Raw genomic sequence first — 21,002 nt, 5'->3', positions numbered from 1 at the left:
GGATACCGCAATGGTTAATGGTAGAAGTTGGCTCCTCATTTTCGTTGTTGCTTTAGATATCATTTGGCAAAACAGAAGCAACTTCATATTTCAAGGTCTCACATCTCAACCTGCTGACATTGTCAAGCACATTTTGTCTAAGGTGGAGGTAATTGATGATAGCTTGCAGCAGTTTGTTTGCTAATTTAAATTATACTGGGAGTAATGGGAGGGCTCAGGTCGTGATTTGTTGGGTAGCCCCTCGTGCATGCCAATTTAAGCTGAATTGTGATGCCTCAGGGCATGTTTGGATTTCTGTTGGAATGGTTTCAAAAGTATATTTTAGAGTAAAATCAGTTTGGGTTATGTTTGGCTACCCTTTAAAAGTATGTTTGATGGTAAAATTTTGTCTAGAAACTAAGTTTTGGAGAAGGAATACTTGAGAATATTTTGTAAACTCAGTTTGCAAACTTAATTAAATCAAACTTAAGTTTGCAAACTTTAATCCAAACATGCACTCAGTTAGCTTGGATGAGAGGAAAACTGCAGCCAGTGGTGTCATTGGAAACCACTTTGGAGCTGTTATTTTTGCCTTTGCTGCATTGGGTTCGGTTCTGTGCTACATGGAGAGTTATGGGCAATATATATTGGGATTGGCATTGCTTGGAACCGAGGCCACAAGAATTCTTTTAGTAGAGTCTGATTCTCAGCTTGCAATTAACTTGCTGAGACACGGATGTGCATCTTATCACACTTGTTTAGCCTGGTGCAGAGTATTCTCTCCTTCATTCAAGCAGGAGGATGATTGGAGTGGGCTAATGTTATGAGAGAAACGAACCAAGTCGCAGATAAACTAATCATGCCACTGTTATGGTCGATGTAGATGCTACTATTTTTCCTAGTGGGTTTTAATTGATCTTCGGTGGAACGCATTGTCCCATCCAAAAACAAAAACTCATAATGAAATCTATATTTTATTTTTTTAAAACAATGAATGAAACCTTTATCTAAAACCTTATTAAATAAGTATTTTAATTATAGAGCTTTTACCCCAAATGCACCCTTAAGTAAATCAAAGTTTTTTTCTTGAAAAAAAAAAGAGCTATGATATTTTACCATAAAAAAAGGGAGACATGAAAATACAAAATTATATTCTTTCATAATAATAATAATTACTTATATAAGACCCATTAATTTTATTTGCTCATTTTTTCTCATCATATATTATCATATCTTTTGCTAACATGAGAATATCTTTTGTACCAAAAAAATGAGAATACCTTGATTCTAAATTAATAATATATTTGAAAAGAAAATCCATTTCTCTCTTTGAATCTTCCTTTTCTTCTATACTGACCAACTTTTTCACTTGATCTCTTGAAGCCTTAAAAATCAAGATTCTAGAGAGACAGCCAGTGCTTGGACCAATAATTTTGTTAACAATTTATGTGAGATATTATCACACGCATGAGCGAAGACTTTTTATTTTTCTAATTATAAAGTGTCATGAATATTATTAATCTATGGTATAAGTAATAATGGAGTACCATGAAGAAGAAAAAGTAATAATGAAATATTTTGGTTGTGAGTTTATTTTGAAGGGGTAAAACATAATACATAAAACAGTCACTCATCATTCATCAAACATGGAGCACAAGGGATTATTATTTGTGCCGAGAACTATGCCTTAACCAAAAATTAAATAGTCTCTTTGTCATATCTTCATCCTATTGTTTAGTATTTTTAAATAAACTTGTTTACTGTTCTTTTTCTGGCACAAGCGAAGAAAGTTCACCTTTATAGACAGACATTTTGCTCTTCAAGTGGGTTGTGGATTGTGCAGTAAGTACATGCGTTATCATTCACAGATAATCACACCTCTTATTATTTAGTTAAGGTTTCAATTTATAAGTTCCTATCTGTGTATTAGAGAAATTAATCTTCAAGTGATTTTTAGTATCTTGAAAGATTTTTCTTTTTTTATCTCAACCAGAGGATATCTTGAATTTTAAAAAGAAATGCAATAACGTACGTGCGGTTTATTTTCCTCACTGATTTCGCATCAAGCCGGAAACAAAAACTTGAAATGCATCATGCACGTACATAACATCATAACATATAGTTTGATTTTTGAAGGTGAGACCTGAGAGTAATAAATAAATAATATTCCAAATCTTATCGAGAAAATAATAATTTACAATACGGCGCAGCATTCGTCATTCGCATGAGTTGACTAGTCAAAGTCTTGAGTTAGATGTCAAAGACAGAGGGGACAATTTCCTCGCCCCACAAAAAAAATAAAAAATATATATATATATATATATATATATATATATATATATTTCAATTAAAAAAGAGGGGGAAATGACACTCACGCCACAGTTAAGAACTCAGTAATTAATTGCTCTGGTTAAACACTTGATTAGGCAGTGACTTTTCAGAGTTCTGGTAGACAAAATAATTACTAACTTTCAAAAAAGTAACAAAAAATCATAAATCATAAATAAAATTTATAGATTTTTCTCAATTCATGTATTTATGTTCCGAAAAAAAACTTATCTACTACCGTGAATCCGTGAAACTATCTTTGGAGACCGCAACGGCTTCAGGAACGAAGCGATTTGGAAGACTGAGTCAGAGACTCTGAATGAATCGGTTGGAGAGATAAGTCATAAGAGATCCTTGACAGAATCCCTTGTTCATTCCGAAACCGCTACAAAATCATGGGTGGCAACGGCAAACACAGGTGGAAATTCAGCTTCCACCGTTCCTCCAACCATCCTCCCAAGGAATTCACCTGCCCCATCTCCGGCTCACTAATGTCCGACCCTGTCGTCGTAGCTTCGGGCCAAACCTTCGAACGACTCGCCGTTCAACTCTGCAAAGACCTCAATTTCTCCCCCAAGCTAGACGACGGCACCCGACCCGACTTCTCAACCCTAATCCCCAACCTCGCCATCAAAACGACAATCCTCCACTGGTGCGACAACGCCCGCACCCAACACCCGCGCCCTCCCGATTACGCCTCCCTCCAGCGCCTCGTCTTAGAACAAAAAGAAAATGACCGCGTTAGGGTTTCCGAAATGGAGCTTCTCAACGCCGTCGCCGACCTCCCTCCCGTCATCTTCTCCCACGCCGCCACCGAGTTAGGCCCCCGAGTCAACCACTTCAACTCGGGATCCTCCTCCGAGCAGGAATCCGTCATCATCCCCTCGAGTCCGGGAACTCCGTTACCGTTAACTATTCGCCCGACGTGCTTCTCCTCTTCCTCCTCCTCCTCCTGCGAGATCGAAATCGAAAACCCTAACACCCCGGCGTCGGAGGAAGAAGAAGGACTATTAAAGAAATTGAAGAGTAACGAGGTGTTTGAGCAAGAAGAAGGCGTAATCGCGCTGAGAAAGATCACGAGGAACAAAGAGGATGCTAGGGTTTCGCTCTGCACGCCGCGGGTGTTACTAGCGCTGCGTGGTTTGATCGCCTCGCGATACGGCGTTGTCCAGGTCAACGCGGTGGCGTCTCTGGTCAACCTTTCGCTAGAGAAGCAGAACAAGGTGAAGATTGTTAGGTCAGGGTTTGTTCCGTTCTTGATTGATGTTTTGAAGGGGGGACTGGGTGAGTCGCAGGAGCACGCTGCGGGCGCGCTTTTTAGCTTGGCTTTGGACGATGACAACAAAATGGCGATCGGCGTTCTCGGCGCGTTGCATCCGTTGATGCACGCGCTTCGTGCCGAGTCCGAGCGGACCCGGCACGACTCGGCGCTCGCACTGTATCATTTGTCACTTGTACAGAGCAATAGAATGAAACTGGTGAAGCTCGGCGTGGTCCCCACACTTCTCTCGATGGTGGTGGCTGGGAATCTGGCGAGCCGGGTGCTGCTGATTCTCTGCAACCTCGCCGTGTGCACGGAGGGGCGCACGGCGATGCTGGACGCCAACGCGGTGGAGATTTTAGTATCACTGTTGAGAGGGAACGAGTTGGACTCGGAGGCGACTCGGGAGAATTGCGTGGCGGCGCTTTACGCGCTGAGTCATAGAAGCTTGAGGTTCAAGGGTTTGGCTAAGGAAGCGAGAGTGGCGGAGGTTTTGAAGGAGATTGAGGAAACGGGTACGGAGAGGGCGAGGGAGAAGGCGAGAAAGGTGTTGCACATGTTGAGAACTGTGGGAGATGGAGATGGTGATGAGATTGACGAGTTTTACGACTCGGCCGGGTTGACTCGGAATCGGTACCGAGCTGGTGCTGCCAGGAATAGCGACAACCTCGTCAACACGACCACGTTTTAGGTCTCTGTTTCTCTAATTTTTCGACAGTTTAAAATATTAGGAGAAGGGTTAAATTTGTTGATGATGAAATGTGTCCAGTAGGAAAAAAGAATGAATAGGAAAATAAACTAGATTACATGGTGTTTTGCTGGTGTAAATGATTCTCAACCTGTTTTTTTATTTTTTAAAATTTTTGCTTTTGTTGATGGGTGTTATATTGTAGTCTGTATGTAATCAGGGTTTAGGTGAATTTTCGATTGTATGGTAATGTGTACATAATTTATACTTACTGTGTAGTGTTTACTATTTTGGTGCACAGAAGACAGAGATCTGCAGAGTGAATTGTGGATTGGTTTTTTTATATGTAAAGGTGGATGTCACCTCGTATATAAACTATACGAGGGGCCAATATTATGCACATGTCACTCACTCATTAGTATGATCTTAACTTCTCATTTGGAAATTCAAATGCCACAATATATACATGCAAAGTAGCATCACTTTTTAATTAGGGACAAATTCACGTCAGGTGTTTAAGGAAAATTTCGTTGCCTGATTATAACAATTACTGCACCTGACTGTCTAGAAACAAATTGATTTTTGAAGATTATTAATTTTTTATAGTAGATGTTATTAGCAAGATTAAGTTTCTTTTGTATAGACAAGCATACCTGTTGTATTTGTTTTAGCATCTTGATATAGGTCTTTTTGTATTAGGAAAACTTTTAATTTTCTCTAGCTGCGAGGTATGTCTCGTTTATTGTTGTATCATTTTGGGTTTAATATAATTTACATTTTTTATAAAAAAAAAATAGCATCACTTTTCCTGATGCAATTTTCTTCTCTTAATTTGGTCTCCTGCCTTCTCAGTAAGCTCCTGAGAAATGTGTGTGAAAAAGAATTTGACCAATTTCATTTTATCTTGAGTTTATACCTAGCAATTAGGATTCTTGTCTCTGGCAAGTGAGTTTCTATCTATGAGCTGGTTCCTTTGCGTTTCATTAAATAATAATCAAAGTTGTTGTATAAGACCACATTATATGGAAGAACCTAATTCTAAACTTTTGAAGTGAAGAATGACAAAAGGAAGTCTAATTTAGTTGTTTGAAATGGCAAAATGTGTAAGTTATTGATATCTATGGAATGGTTGATTTCTTTGATAACAAAAAGTCAAGAATGGTGCCAAGGAGAGTCCAATTTTCAAACATCAATTACCTAGCTCTACCACAACCCAATCAATGCCTAGCCCTACAGTGTACTCTGGACTTGTTGGCTCGCTCGGGCTTTGTTGTCCAACTGTACTGCACATTTGCCAAGGGTCTTCGGGTTTCCTTCTGGCTAAGACAGTAAGGTGAATGCTTGCTTGGACAATCCCTTTAATAGACTCAAAATCAATAATATAAAAATCTTTTTTGCTTTGTACACGGTAACTTCACTTACCTAAATCCAATGAGGGCATTTTTTTCTGTTATTAATTGGTTTTGTTCTCCTCTGATCACTCTCTCTAATGTGGGTATTATGCATGACAAGCCTTAGTCTTGATCAAGTTATGAGACTCTTGAGACATACTCCAAATGCTTGCTATTGTTTTCAATCAGAGACCCTCCTGTAGAACCTGTCACGTGAATTTTCTTCCACTTCCTTTATCGTTTTGAGCACTACCTAAGCAACCTTTGGCTAGTTTAGTTAAATTTTTCAATAAGTATTGAAGTGAGAAGGAAATAAAAACTAAAGAGATAAAATGAATTAAATTGCTTCATAGTTTTAAAATCAACTCGAACACCTCAACTTGTGAAAATGTTAGAAGAGAGAACATATAGAGAAAGGTGAAGTGAATAAATTAATTTTAATTTGTTAGACAAGTTTAATAAATTTACTTCTTTGATTCGTTTTATTTTTAAATTTATTGAGAAGTTTACTTTGAAGTGGCTCTTAATTTAATGCATACATGCTCTTAACAATCACCCACCATGCAATTATATATTTCCTTGTCAGCTGTGACCTGTGTAGACTTTCACTTAATTGAATTATATGAGGTTTTCCCAAATTCTTAATTTAGTGATTTTGATTGAGTGTTTGGTGGCATTATATCATAATAAAGTATGTCTTTCAAAATCATTCCAGGTTAACAATTCTTTTGCTGTCCAAGGTCGTTATTGCTGAGTGCAAAGATGTAGAAAATGTCGTTTGACCTGGAAGAGACTCAGCTAAGGCTTCCTTTCTAGCATTAACTGTCTAGTTTGAGAGAAGAGGCAAATTATGCTACAGAGTATTTGCGAAACTCTTCCACTAGAGACTGAAAAAATGAAGATTCAATAACATGAAAAAAAATTAAATCTTGATTATTCCATAGAGGAGACCTTCTTAAGGCCAAAGTAGCTAGGTTTTCCAACCTAGTTATGCATAGAAAAGCATTGTGGGGGCAAATAACATTATTTTTAAAGGCTCTGGATGGATGATTGGAAATGGTACCAAAAAAAATATTAGAGGACCGGTAGCTTCCAGCTAATCCATATTTTAAGTTTTGTAGACTTTGTTGTTGATGAAACTTGCATTACATTTACATAGCCAGAAGAAAGATGTTATTGATTTAAATTTTGTCTCGTATGAAGCAGACCAAATAAAAAACACTTCTCTTAAACTTTCTTCAGCCAGAGGACAAAGGATGGGAATATTATTTTGTCAAATCTTATAATATTGTCCTGCTTGAGGAGGAAATCAAGTCCCAAGCTATTGTTCTTCGGGATAAATAGAAGTGGAACAAGTTTTGGAAGATTTTGGTAACTATGTTTTAGAAACCAGATAAAATGTAACACACAAAGAAACTGAGATTATTATTATTATTATTATTATTAAGAGTTAACTATACAAAGGGTGAAGACTTATATAGCAACAAACAAACTCTCTAACTAACTCTAACTAGATGATACTGAAATTACAAAACATAATAATGGGTAAGGGACATTATACATTTCACATTTGCCAAGAGTACTCTTTTAAGTGAGACAGAAGCAGAAACTGCAGAGCATTTGCTACTTACATTACATGCCCTTTGTCCCATCTCGTTTGGTCTCCCTCCCCACTTGGATTACATCTAACAAGTGAAGAAGATTTTGGACGATAAATAATGGTTTACATTTTTGGAAGGGTAGAACTAGAAGTGATTAATTTTTTAAGCATAAACCTTTCACCCCTAATTTGTTGCATAAAAAATTAAAAATGAATATAGGTGCAGGATGCTTGACATATGGTACAACAGGGATTAAAAGAAGGAACGGATTTAGGAATATATCAAAAGGAAGGCTAAATTTTTTTTTACATAATTATTTAAATATTTAATTTCTAATAAATAATTATTTAATAAATAATAAATTTAAAAAATATTTATTATTAACTTTATGGATAAAATTAAAGATATGATCTATTACGAGAAAAATTTTAAGCAAATACCAACTTAAAATCTTATTTTTCTTATATATTTTTACAAAAGAACCTTTTTGTTCCAATGACAGATTAGCTAAGCGGCAAAAGCACCAGTCTAGGGTCTTTTTAGAAACTATTTATCAAAAGAGAGTTGTTTTGAAACTATTTACCGGGGGATCTGTTTGTTTTTATTTGTATTGCGCCAAAGGCAGATGCGCAATTTAACGGGGAGCTGACAAGTGACATTGATTTGTTGTGCCAAAAGTTTTGCGCAATGGGTTGCTACACATGTAGTGGCGCAATCACTTTTGGACAGGCTATGATAGTGTTGACTGCTTCGGACACCGCGTGACCAACTGAAAAGATGTTGTGACATGTCAGTTAGAGCAACCCTTTGCTCAAATTACCTAAGTACAATGTATTGTGTGAACATGTCACAGATAAAGATGGTATACGTTTCATTTCTGATAGTCATGCAAGTATAAAGTCAGTCGTTGCTAATGAAGCACTTGGGTGGCAACCTCCCCATGCTTATCATGTTTACTGCGTGTGACATATCGCAAGCAATTTCAACCACAAGTTCAAGAATGAGAAACAAAAAAAAATGTTGAAAAAATTAGGTAAGATTTGACTTATAATATATCTTATTTTTTATGATAATTTTACTGAAATTGGTAATGACTAATGTGCAAGATACATTCCTTGCAAGCATATATTCGATAGGAATTTTGACAAATTTTGTGATTTGAGTCTTGCCATAAAAACATGGATCAGTAAGGGTGTGTGTGGTTTGCATTTTCATTTTCTGTTTTCATTTCTTGTTTTCATTTTAAAAAATAAGAGACCTAATAAAAATTTGAAAAAAATAAAAGAACGTAATTAGAATATTTTTAAAAATTAAAGGACCTATTAAACCTTTTAATAATAAGATGATGAAATTGAATTTAAAAAACAAATTAGAGGATCAAAATAGTAATTAAGCTAAATTATTATATTATTTTTGTATTATAATTTGAAAAATTAATAATAATTTATTTTATTATAAAAGAGTTTAAAAGAAATGTAATAATACGGATGAAAAAAGAAGAAGAAGAAAAAAAACAACATTACTCACATGATCCATTCCACCAACTCGAGCTCTTCCTAAGAAGGGTCTTCATGTTACCTAAATTATCCACATAGGTATATTTATAATAATAAAAATAATCAACATTTTGCATATGTTAAAACTATTATTGCATTGTATAATGAACATAATAAAAAAATAAAACCTTTGAAACGAAAAGCTAATATACTAAAAACAATTTTGAAATATCGATATAAATAAAATGTAATGATTGATTAGTTAAATAAATAAAGGCAATTTAAATTACTTTATAATTTTATTTAACTTATTTATCTACTTTATTAGTTGAGCTCAATTAGTTGAGTATAATGTGTGAGTTGGTGTATATCTCCTCACATATTTTATAACAATTATTTTTATAGAAAAAATTAAATTTATAGAAAAATATATATTTTATTACTTGCTTAATAATTCAATAATTCATGTTTATGAAAAAATAAAATAAATAATCAAATTCTCATATCATTATTCAGATTTTAAAAATCTAACATATATTATAGAAAAATAATTAATACTATTACTCCCTGTGTCTCATTATTATTAGTATGATTTTAGATTGTTTTACATGGATAAAGACAATCAATAAATGGATAAGAGAAAATAATATTTTATAAAAATAATTTTATCATTTTTTTTACCAATAAAAAAACCTTATCATTATTGATTATTTTTAATTATTTTACCCATCATTAGGGAGAGAGATGCACTTCGTGACTCTTTACATATTTTAAATAAAAATAAAAATAAAACATTTAGAAGTTAACCAAAAAAAAAAAAGTGATTAACAAACATGAGAGTAGTTAGCAGTTATTAGGAGTAGTATAAGTTTGAAAACTGATAAATGATAAAATTATCTAAAATTTGTGGACACCAAAAATGGATATTTTCTTTATTAATAATATAAATATAAGTAAAAAAAAATAATTAATATTATATTAAAAAACTAAAAATAATACTCTCTCTAATAATTTTAATAAGAAACAAATGAATATATTGTTTGATACTAATTATAAGAAATATGAAAACACTTCTTTTACATTCTTAACTTATTCTAAATGATATTCATTCACTCTCTATGTGAGTAAATATATTTATTTATCTATTAATAATACAAACATACTTATTGGTGGATAAAATGTAATCCTTTGAATTATGTACAATATCATTAAATATTTTTACTATTTTTTATGAGTATTTTTTAAAGGCTTAAATATAATTTTAATCTCTAATGTGAGTTTTTTTTTTCTTTCAAAGTTGAAGTTATTTTTTTAGTCCTCAAATTCACAAAATGTTATTTTTAGTTATTTTACAAAATGTGAAATCAAATAAAAAATAAGATATTTGTATTTTTTTAATTTTTTTTATCGGGAGAATTTGATTTTCTATTTTATAATAAGTATGATTGTTTGGCGATTTGAAATTGTCAAAATCATGTCAATAAAAAAATAAAAATAAAAGCTTTTAAAGCAATTAATGGATTTTTATTTTTTTACCAACTTGATTATGACAGTTTTTAATTATAAGAAACATACTTTAAAATATAAAATAAAAAAATTAAACTATGATCGTCAAATGTTATCACAAATTATAAGTATATTTTATATGTTTGGTTTGCATGTGTAGAAGATTAAAAAAATATTTTATAAATTTCAAGAATTAAAAAAAATAACTTTAAATTTAAAGGGTTAAAAAATAACTTAAAAACATATTAAGTATTTTAAAATAAAATTTAAATTTATAATATTATTAATTAAATTCACTAACTTATATGTTTATACTAGTATTGATGAATTATTTTTTTCTTGTATAAAGACATAAGAAAGTAATTATTTTGAGATTTTTTTATACTCAAAAGAAGTATTATTTTATTTAGATGCTTAAATTTCCGTATTTATAATGAAAAATATAAAACAAATTGTAAATCCCAATTATACCAACTGGCAGAGGTGACGTAAGTGCCAGCTGGAAGGCTGATTCTTTGATAACTTCAGAACGCCAACTAAGCCAAAAAACCATTTTGGTAGCAAGTGGAACCCACCATAATTGAAATAAATTAATTTTATGTATTTTAATAAAATTAAATCTTTTAATTTTTTTAATCAATCGATTCTCTAAACACACTAATTAAGCTTTGTTTTGTCTTTAAAAAAATTAACATTTGTTTTAGAATAATAGTAACACGCTTTACGAATTACGAGCAGTAATGGATTTGTCGTTTTATTGCGCGACCGAGTACGGAAGGTACTCCATGCCCTATGAAATCATTATGATTCACAACTCACCTGCTTTCATTGTTATCACTGACACCAATGTCCACATTATCTGTCTTTTCAATTTTCATTTTAATTTTAATTCGCCTCCTTGTTTATAGGTACCATGAGATATTATACTATTATTAAATACTTGTATAAGAAATCGTTTAATAAATAATGCTAGATTTTATTTTAATTATTTTTTCTATATCATCGTAAATTCGTAATTATAAAAATTTACATCAGAATTTATATATATAATTATATACAGGGACGAACTTACGGGGATGATCTAACACATATATGATATAATTATATTATATTGATATTAATTATAATTATAATATATATATATATATAGAAAAGATATTGTATTTCTTTTTTAAAAGGGACATACGAAAATGATTTGATATTATATTTATTTAAAGAAAATATTATTATCTTTAAAATATATTATTATTTTAAAAATATTATATAATCTTGTAAATTTCACACCCTTGCTTTGTCAATTTCTTCACGTACGCTAATACCTGATACTTCTAACTTTGTTATGTCATTACTTTGCTGCAATTTCTTTAGGCAAACTACAAAGTTTGAGACTTTTTTTTTTCAGATTTCATATTGTACTTATCAATTTTTCTTCTTTTTCTATTCTTAAATTTTGGTTGAATTTGTCTCATATTTAATGTTGTGAGCACCTATATGTAAAATCTTTTGTTTGGAAGGGAAACAAGGTAATATTAATTTTTTTTTCCTAATTCTCTTGCCACTGTTTATTTTCTATTAAGATGATAAAAAATAATTTAAGATAAAACATGTTAATGAATCTCTTTATTTTAGTTTAGAAATTATTTTACATTCAAAATTCATGATTTGTTGTTGTTGTTATTATATGGTCTTGTAGATAATTGTTTTAATGGTTAGAAATTAGAACATATATATTTTTTTACATACATTCAACATGTATATGGTGTTTAGTTTAGAATTTTTTTAATTATTTTTTTCAATTGTCACAATTAAGAGATTATATTTAGTTATGATAATTGTCAAAAATAGACTTGAAAATAAAATAAAAGGTACATTTCTAATAGATTGTTTGATTACATATATTGAAAGAAAATTTGCTAAAAAAAATATAACACATGATGAATTTTATGATATAAAGAATTTGTATAAGTATGGGAAAAAAAGAATATGCATACAATTTAAATAAAAAAATGATATATTTAAATTGTTAATCTATTAAGTAAAAGAAGCTTAATAGTGATAAGAGCGTGGTCCTACTATAATCTAATGTTGAGTACTGGTACTAGTGTCTGGGTTTCTTCATTTGAATAGTAATGGTGTGAGTCAGAATGGGTCTGCTCTTTTTCTGTGTAATGCGATATTATGGATTGGGGTTGAGTAAATAGTACTCCTCCAGCCTTCTTCCAGCTGTCGCAATTAATGCCATCCACTTAATATCAACGTCAACATCTTACAATTCTTCACATTTTTTTCATTCAATACTACAAACTATTTTACGCGTAATATATATATATATATTCTTCGTCTCAATTTTTTTTTTTTAAAAACATGTCATATTAACATTCAATTTTATCGTTAATTGAAAGTTGATATTAAGAATATAAAAGAATTATTGAAATAATATATCAATTAAATAAATAATATTTTAAAAATAATAACATTAAATAAAATAATTTAAATTTAAATTTTTTATATTTGAGAGAAAAAAGATAAGATTTCTTCTTCTTATATCTAAGACCAGGTAGAATATATATAAATACTAAGGATTAAATTAGACTGATATAATTTAAACAATTATTTTATTATTCTATAATTTAATATAAAATATAATTTTTATTTATCTAATCACTAAATTATATCAACATATTACAAAGATTAATTGTGTCAAAAATTAAATTACAATAAAAAAGTAATTAAATAATTTATATTTTAGTATGAAAAATTTATATTGAGTTTTTTAAAAAATATTATTCAATTAAAAATTATATAATAATAGAATATTCGATCAAGATTATAAAGTGTAGTTTGATCATTCTTATATATATATATATATATATATATATATATATATATATATATATTATTCTTTCAATCTCAAAATAGTAGTACAAATTAAGAAAAAAATAATACATATATATAAAAAATAATTTTATAAAATAATCTTATATCATCATTATCTCATTTATAGATTTTGTTGTCAATCATTCATATTATAAGAAATATAAGTAAAAAATAATTAATATTATATTAAAAAATTAAAATAATAATTATTTTGAAATTTTTTTATACATAATTATAATGACGCAAACTAACTATATAATATTATGTATTTCTTGTGTGAGATTTTATCTGACAATTAATTTTCCTTCTAGTTTCATTTAAAGGTAAAGTGACACCTTTGTGAGAAAATTTTGCAGCACAGATTTTTAGTAACTTTTTTCAATAATTTTAAACTTAAAATGTTACTTAAAAAAATAAGTATGTTATATATAAAAAAAATTAAGGGTTTATTATTTTTCTTCTTAAATTTCTTTTTAATGCCTAATCTAATTTTTGAGTAATTCAAATCTATAAAACACGGAAAATAAAATAAAATAAAAATCATAAATTAAGAATTATAAGAAAAACAAAAATTATAATTTAACCTAATTTTTTTTTATGCAAACAATGTTACCCCATCCCACTCCCACTATACCTGACACTGATCACCTAACACGGATGTCTCTGCCATTTCTTAAAACAAAATAAAAAATCACATTTTTAAAATTTTAAGATTATAAGATTATATAACATCATTATTTAAAATTTGGAAGTTAACAACTAAAATTTTAATTTAGGTATTTATTAAAAATAGTAATTATTAAAAATTTAAAAGTTAACAACTAAAATTTTAAATTAGTTAGTAGTATTTATTATTTTACTATGATAAATTTTTCGTTATCGCCATTCTTCCAAAATGATACCTCATATTTTGCAAATCTTATATACGCATGTCATATAATTTATATGGAAAAAGAAAATTTCAGCCATTAACGTTAGATATTTTGGTAATTTCACTGAAAATATCCCAATGCTGCATTTTATTTCGTCTATATAATGCTACTATGCTAGTAATGTGTGAACTGTGAAGTGTATTTGGTCACTGACCTATCTTGGTAGAGATTTGAAGTTTAAACCTTCAAATTAATCAAACCATTTTAATTTGCCTATAGATTCTGAGTCACTGCTGCTATGGCGCTACGCGTACTTCTTGTGTTGGGGATGTTGCTGATGTTGTGCCTTGTTAAGGTATACACACTAACACCAGTGTTATCTTGCAGATATTAATTAATAAAATAGTTCATATATAGAATTTTGTTATGCATTTAGCAGCTTCAGTCACTTGAAGCTGAGAGTCATTTTATTTACATCTATTTTTATCCTAAGTTTTCATCTTTTGGTGGTTTCTCATGATGCAGGTTTCATCTGATCCAAAGATAGAAGAAGAAATACTGGAAGCAGAAGAAGAATTGCAGTTTCCCGATAACGAGCCAGTATGTTTTAAAAAAAATAAATTATAGCATCATTGTCTATTTTATGTTTTGTAAATTTCTTACTCTTAACTTGTTTCTTCCCTTAAAAACATGGTTCTTTTTTTATTTTAAGCTTTATAAAAAAATATTTACTTCCAATCTCTATATTTTAGTCTACTTTTAAGAATAAAAATGTATTCAACATTACTTGTTATTATCTCAAAGTGACTATAAATTAATGGTAACTCTTGTTTGAATTTTCTCCAGCTTATCGTGAGAGACGCGAACAGAAGGCTAATGCAAGATATGGGTAATAATTCGTCAATAATCTTTACTCAATAACAAAATTATTGGTTCTTAAAATAGCCTTTAAATTGTCAAGCCAAGGGCAAATAATTTTTCACAGGGAGTTGGGACATTTACCTTATACTGTAGTACTTACTTTTCATTCATTATTCATTTATTGGTCACATTGCAATAATGAAATGAGGGGAAAGAAATAAACTTTGAATATTTCATGACTTTTTCAGATTGTGGTGGGTTGTGCAAGACGAGGTGCAGTGCACATTCGAGGCCCAACTTGTGCACTAGGGCGTGTGGCACGTGCTGTGTGAGGTGCAAGTGTGTCCCACCTGGTACATCTGGAAATAGGGAACTATGTGGAACCTGCTACACTGATATGACCACCCATGGCAACAAGACCAAGTGCCCTTAGAGAAACAAAAAGCTTCATTAGATTGGCCAATTTGTGCTTCGTTCATTATGCATCAAAGTTTAAGTGTACTCCTATGTGGGGTGCAATTCTGTTTACTATAGCGATGGATTTGTGTGCACTACTATGGCTATATTAATTGACTGTTAGTGTTTTTATTTAGGGTGTGCCTGTATGATTGATGTGATGAGCTAGTCATGTAAACTTTGTGCCTTTGTTTGCGTTAATATAAAATGTAGTACATCACTGTACCTTTTTATTTCCCACTTCAGTTCTGGTTCCTAATTCTTCCAAATCTGGTCTTAATTTAGCCGTAAGTGTGAGCTTATGTCATAAATTAGGGAGTTAAATGACTCGTTGTGTCCCACTAATTTCACTAATTCAACCAAGGTCAACGTTAATTCCACTAATTTTGAATTCAATTTTGATATACATATTATTAATAAATAGGATTGATTGAATCTTGTCTTGTAATTTTTGGTCTTAATTAAGTCAATTATGAATTTTTTATATATAAACAAATATGAATTTAAATAAATAATTATTCAACTTTTTTGGGTTAGATAAAAATAAAGATAGTTCCGTACAAAGCTGAGCAGCCCTTTCTTGTGTTGTTTCGTTGCTAAAAAATAGAAATATAAGAAATGGGAAATAAAAGGTTAATTATATATTAGTAGTTTTTATAAAACCACAAATGTATTTTTTTTTTCTAAGTCCAATTAGAGAATACTTTCTGACAATGTAAAGTCATTTTATTTTTTTTACAAAAAAACAGTTCAAGAACTAAAAACTTCTAAATTTTTTTTATGAAAAGACTTGTATTGAAAACAAAGACAATTGTAAAGAGCCAAATAAATAGTTTAACATTTATAATACTTTTCTGAAATCTGCTTAGGAGGATAACAGGATTGGAACCAAAGAGTGCTACTGAAGGTCATGGAGCCCCCCATGGTCTAAACTCCAACGATAACCACAGATTCCTGTTTTGTTTATTTTCGTAAGTCTAGTTTAATTTGAGTAATTTGTTTTGTGGTCCTTGACTCATTGGCACCAGCACAACACCGATTGTGACGTTTATTTTAATAAGATGCTTCTCTCTGATGGGAAAACAGATGATCATTTGTTTTAATTGATAATTTATTATGCTTGGTCACTTTTTATCAGCAACATATAAATATGCACACACATATATTCGAGTAGTGGAAGAGGCAAGGGAGAAAACTTTAAGTGTTTAGGATGCTACTCTCTAATTAATTTCTCTATTGTTTTTTGCCTAATGCTAACCAGTTAAGTTAAGACACTGGTTAACAAGTAAAAGAGAAAATGTTTTTACAACATAAACAGAGGGATGGATTTAAGAAATAGGCCAATCATGGCAAAGTCCAACACCATCAAATATAAATTCTAATAAATAAGCATTAGCACACTTATATTAGGATTCAAATCTATAGTTAAGCAAAAATCAAACACGTATTTAAGAAAATGTAAAATTAATTATAATCTCAATGGCTAATTATTTAAATAATGCTTTCTTTGATATTGATTATAAAAAAACATATTTCATACTTATTAAAAACTTAATTAATTTCATTAAATAATGTTATTTTTAATTAAAAAATAAATATTTTTTTTTAAATTATTTTTTGTTGAAACTTTGATATTAAACATAAAAAAATTCTTAATCTTATTAATGAAGAGTATTTTAGAGAGAATCCCATTAAATAAAATATATCTAAGTTTACTTATATTTGAAAAAAATAATAATAAACTTTTATTACTAATAATCAAGATTTATTACACTTTTTTTTAAAGTATATTCTATACAATTTGTAAGATTAGATATCTATAGATAAGTAATTCGATATGTCTATAATAGATTATGATATTATTTTAAAATCTTAAAATATGAATTATAAATTTAATTTAATTTTAAAATTCCCTTGTAAGATAAAAATTGTTTCCTATTTATATACATTATTTTATTCTTAGCATCAGTCCACGTGAAATCTCCAATAATTTTTAAGGATTAAAAGTTGCTTTAAAATATTATAGAGGCATTAAATATTTGAATTTGCACATGCAAATTACCTGCCACTGTCGGATAAAAAGGTACAGTTGCATTGTGTGGATGTCTCTTTTTCACTTTTTTACTTTTATTTTTTTTATAGTGGAGAAGAGATGGGGTTTAACTGTTTAAAAACATCTTGATCACAAATTTTTAATTGCTGTGCTCGGAATTGGAGGCCATTACATTTTCTCTTTCCGTGCAGATTTGTCATTTGTGAACAAAATAATGATGAAAAGGCTATAATAAGGGCTTTGATGACATCTGTAAAGGTAAGCTCATTTTTTCCAATTATCAAATAGAGACATTGGATCAGTATATATTACTATCTTCTTTTCATATATATATATTTTTTATATTTTAACTTTTTATTCTTTTTTTTTCAAAACATATAATATTTTAGAATTTAAAAATTTAATTAATTTTTTTCCTCAAATATATTCTTATTTAATACCACTAGTATTAGTGATCAATGTATCAAAGATTAATATATTAAATAAAAAAACATTTTAGTCTAAATACACCAATTTTAATTCTATTAAATATTTTTTAATCTCAGGGTGGCAGACCTACGGCATGTCTAGGGGGCATTGCCTCCTTTTAATCTTTTTCAATTTGCTTTTTTATTATTAGGTAATGTTAAAGAGATTAATATTAAATAGTTATTTTTATTTAGGAAATTCAATTAAATATGTAAATAATATCATTTTTATGTTATTTATCTTTTTAATGTTTGATAAAATATTCTATTCTTTTTATAATATTTATTGTATAGATAATTATATTTTTTTTGCTTTTTTGGATAAAATATTTGAGTATTATTTATTTTTCTTATAATGTTGTTATTATTATTTTTTTAAAATTATAAATAATTATAGTTTGTAATTAAATGATTTTATTAACCTTTCTCAATGGGTTAAACTTACAAACATTATATAAAAGATTAACAACTTAATTAAATTTTAAAACACATCAACAAATATTTCATCTTTTTATAACCATTTTTTATAGGTTAAATTATAATTTTGATTTTTTTAATTTTTTTTTTATAATTTTGATCTTCAAAAATTTTATTATAACATTTGTTGTTCCTAATTTTTAAACTTTATAATTTTAGTTTTTCTTTAATTTTTATGTCTTGACGGTTATATTATTGATGTTAACTATCTATTTAGATGACTTGACATGTTTAAGATGAATTTATTAAAATATAAATATGATTATTGGTTATTTTTAATCAAATTAAGTAAAAAATTTAATAAAAAAATAAAGAAATTTTCTAGACTCCATGCCCCTTCTTCCCCCTTTCTGTTTTGGTCTTCTCGGATTGAAGAGATTCGACATCAAGAGAACTCTTCCTCCCTCACTTAGCTTTATCCATCCATTTGTTATCCTCTTCATTTTTTTTTTCTGTTGTTTCCGCTGATGAAGCTTCCAAAACCTTCATTTTCTCCATGGATTAATCCGCCACCTAGCTTGGGCCAGATCCACCCTTGATGTCGCACTCTCCTTGTCCACGTCGCAAATGATATTGGAATTCCTTTAACTTTTTCTTAAAATTAATTTTGACTTAATTTATCAAAATTTAAACAAAAATCATGTTTTTATTTTAATAAACTCATCTTAAACGTGCCAAGTCAAAGTCAACAACAATAATATAACATTCAATGCATAAAAATTAACACAAACACCAAAATTACAAAGTTTAAAAACTAGAAGATCAAATGTTATAATAAAATTTGAGGGATCAAAATCACAAATTTAAAAATAGTGGAGTACCAAAATTACAACTTAACCTTTTTATATTATCTTTGTTTCTCTTGTTTTATTATATTTTCGATCTCAAGATATAAACTCGTGCTCAATATAAATCTTAGGAAAACAAATTAAATGCACTAAAAATTTGTCATAATTTGCTTTCAAAGTTGTATAATTTTGATTACAATAAATATTCTTCTTCTTCTATTTTTCAACTATTTGAAAGTTAACTATTCTTTAATGATTGTCAACTACTATTTTCCTAAAAGATAGTGAGCAACATAATTTATTCAAATTTGGTATATTTTTATAATATAATTTAATATAAATTTTGTAAAAAATATATGGTTAGCATAAAAACATATTTTTGTTATGAATTTATTAACGTTCTTGGTGAAATGTGTTATCATTTGTAATTTTGGGTCTTTAAAAATATGTTTATTAAATATTCTCAATTCATTTTGAAAAATACTCCTCTATAAATATTTTTTTTTTTTGAATTTGAATGCTTAATTTTGGCTCCCCAGCCATGAAATCTGGGGATATGGGGACTTTAGCCCCCCTCCCTCAAATTGCTTTAATTATCTATGCAATAATATTTTTTTAATATATAACTATAATTAATAATATATTCTAATTAATAATAAATATACTACTTCTAGCATAAATAATATATATTATTTCCTATAAAATAAAATATATTAATAAATCTGATAATTAATGCATATAATAATCTTTTTAATATTGAAAAAATATTAATCTTTTTAATAATATATATTACTACTAATTATAATCTATCCTAGAGATATATATACTAATTAATAATAGATCTAATAAAAATAATATTTTTATATCTTTTCATCAATTGTTATTATTTACACTAGTTATGCTTTATGTATTATTATAAGTCTTATTTATTTATATATCTAATTATTAACATTATACTATAAACATATTTATATATATTATATATAATTGTTATAAAATTTGATGAATTTTAATTAATTATTATTTTATTTGATGTGTTTGTTTCCTTTTTTATTGTGAATCCTATTTAAATGTAATTGTATTTGTGAGACCAAAAAATCTTTCAAAACTTGAAAAAAAATATATAAGCAGTGAACAAATGTATTTTCTTCTTGTATTATTTGAAATAAAAATCAATTTTAATTTTACGTGTAAAATTAATAAATAATTTTATAAAAAAATATTATTTATTAAATATTTAATTTTTAACAAATAGATATTTAAATAATTAAATAAAAAAAATAAAAAATGTATAAGAAAGAGGTAGTAATGTTTTCCTGTGCATATCTATAATGTGTTTCTCTAAAAACAACCGGAATTTATGCACCGTTGCATTTATAAAGTTTTGAATTCACTAACTAACGACATTTTTCATTACTGTAGTGTGCCTGTGCAAATTGATGGTTCCAAACAGAGGCAGAGGAACTTGTCGCCATTGCTGACCACGTTTGCTTATATGTTAAGTTTCTTCTTTGTTGTGTGGTGTGTTCTAATCTTCATGTTTTTTTTACTATAATCTTTCCGTAGTGTAGATGATAGGAAATGTCAGCGGCAAGGGACCATGAATGCTTGACCTTTCAATGCTGCAGTATGAATGAACATAACTGATCCAAATTGTTTGTTCTTCAAAGTCACTTTAGTTTGATAACGATCACGAGTACACATTATTTCCTTTGTCACAGTTGCAGTCTTATCCGAGTGTTACATTTCTGTCCAACCTCAACGATTTTTGCAGCTAAGCAATTCAATAGTCTAAAAGTGATATATCTTTGTTGATTCATATAGAATATGACAAGTTCAAAGAGATAAATTTGGTGACTAGTTCAGTTTCCCGTGAAAAAAGAGAGAGAATGATTTAGAGA

The 21,002-nt window shown here is 28.9% G+C and overlaps 2 protein-coding genes across 2 annotated transcripts; both read left to right on the top strand.

The window, feature by feature from the left end:
- The first annotated feature begins 2,516 nt into the window (after positions 1 to 2,516).
- LOC114416478 (U-box domain-containing protein 38-like) lies at positions 2,517 to 4,680 on the top strand. The gene has a single exon (XM_028381348.1). The coding sequence runs from the start codon at positions 2,703 to 2,705 to the stop codon at positions 4,257 to 4,259; it is 1,557 nt and encodes a 518-aa protein (XP_028237149.1). The 5' UTR covers positions 2,517 to 2,702; the 3' UTR covers positions 4,260 to 4,680.
- A 9,503-nt stretch (positions 4,681 to 14,183) lies between these two features.
- LOC114416477 (snakin-2-like) lies at positions 14,184 to 15,561 on the top strand. Its single transcript, XM_028381347.1, has 4 exons — positions 14,184 to 14,354; positions 14,525 to 14,599; positions 14,846 to 14,888; positions 15,109 to 15,561. The coding sequence occupies exons 1-4, from the start codon at positions 14,298 to 14,300 to the stop codon at positions 15,291 to 15,293; spliced, it is 360 nt and encodes a 119-aa protein (XP_028237148.1). The 5' UTR covers positions 14,184 to 14,297; the 3' UTR covers positions 15,294 to 15,561.
- Positions 15,562 to 21,002: the final 5,441 nt, after the last annotated feature.

This window comes from Glycine soja, chromosome 6 (genome assembly GCF_004193775.1).
Source record: "Glycine soja cultivar W05 chromosome 6, ASM419377v2, whole genome shotgun sequence".
Lineage (NCBI taxonomy): Eukaryota > Viridiplantae > Streptophyta > Magnoliopsida > Fabales > Fabaceae > Glycine > Glycine soja.
This window is presented reverse-complemented; position numbering and strand designations above follow the sequence as displayed.

Excerpts from the sequence above, each read along its gene's own strand:
- LOC114416478 (XM_028381348.1), top strand. The coding sequence starts at position 2,703 with ATGGGTGGCAACGGCAAACACAGGTGGAAATTCAGCTTCCACCGTTCC.
- LOC114416477 (XM_028381347.1), top strand. The coding sequence starts at position 14,298 with ATGGCGCTACGCGTACTTCTTGTGTTGGGGATGTTGCTGATGTTGTGC. Across the intron at positions 14,600-14,845 it reads AGTTTCCCGATAACGAGCCA|CTTATCGTGAGAGACGCGAA; the intron begins GTATGTTTTAAA and ends AATTTTCTCCAG. Across the intron at positions 14,889-15,108 it reads AAGGCTAATGCAAGATATGG|ATTGTGGTGGGTTGTGCAAG; the intron begins GTAATAATTCGT and ends TGACTTTTTCAG.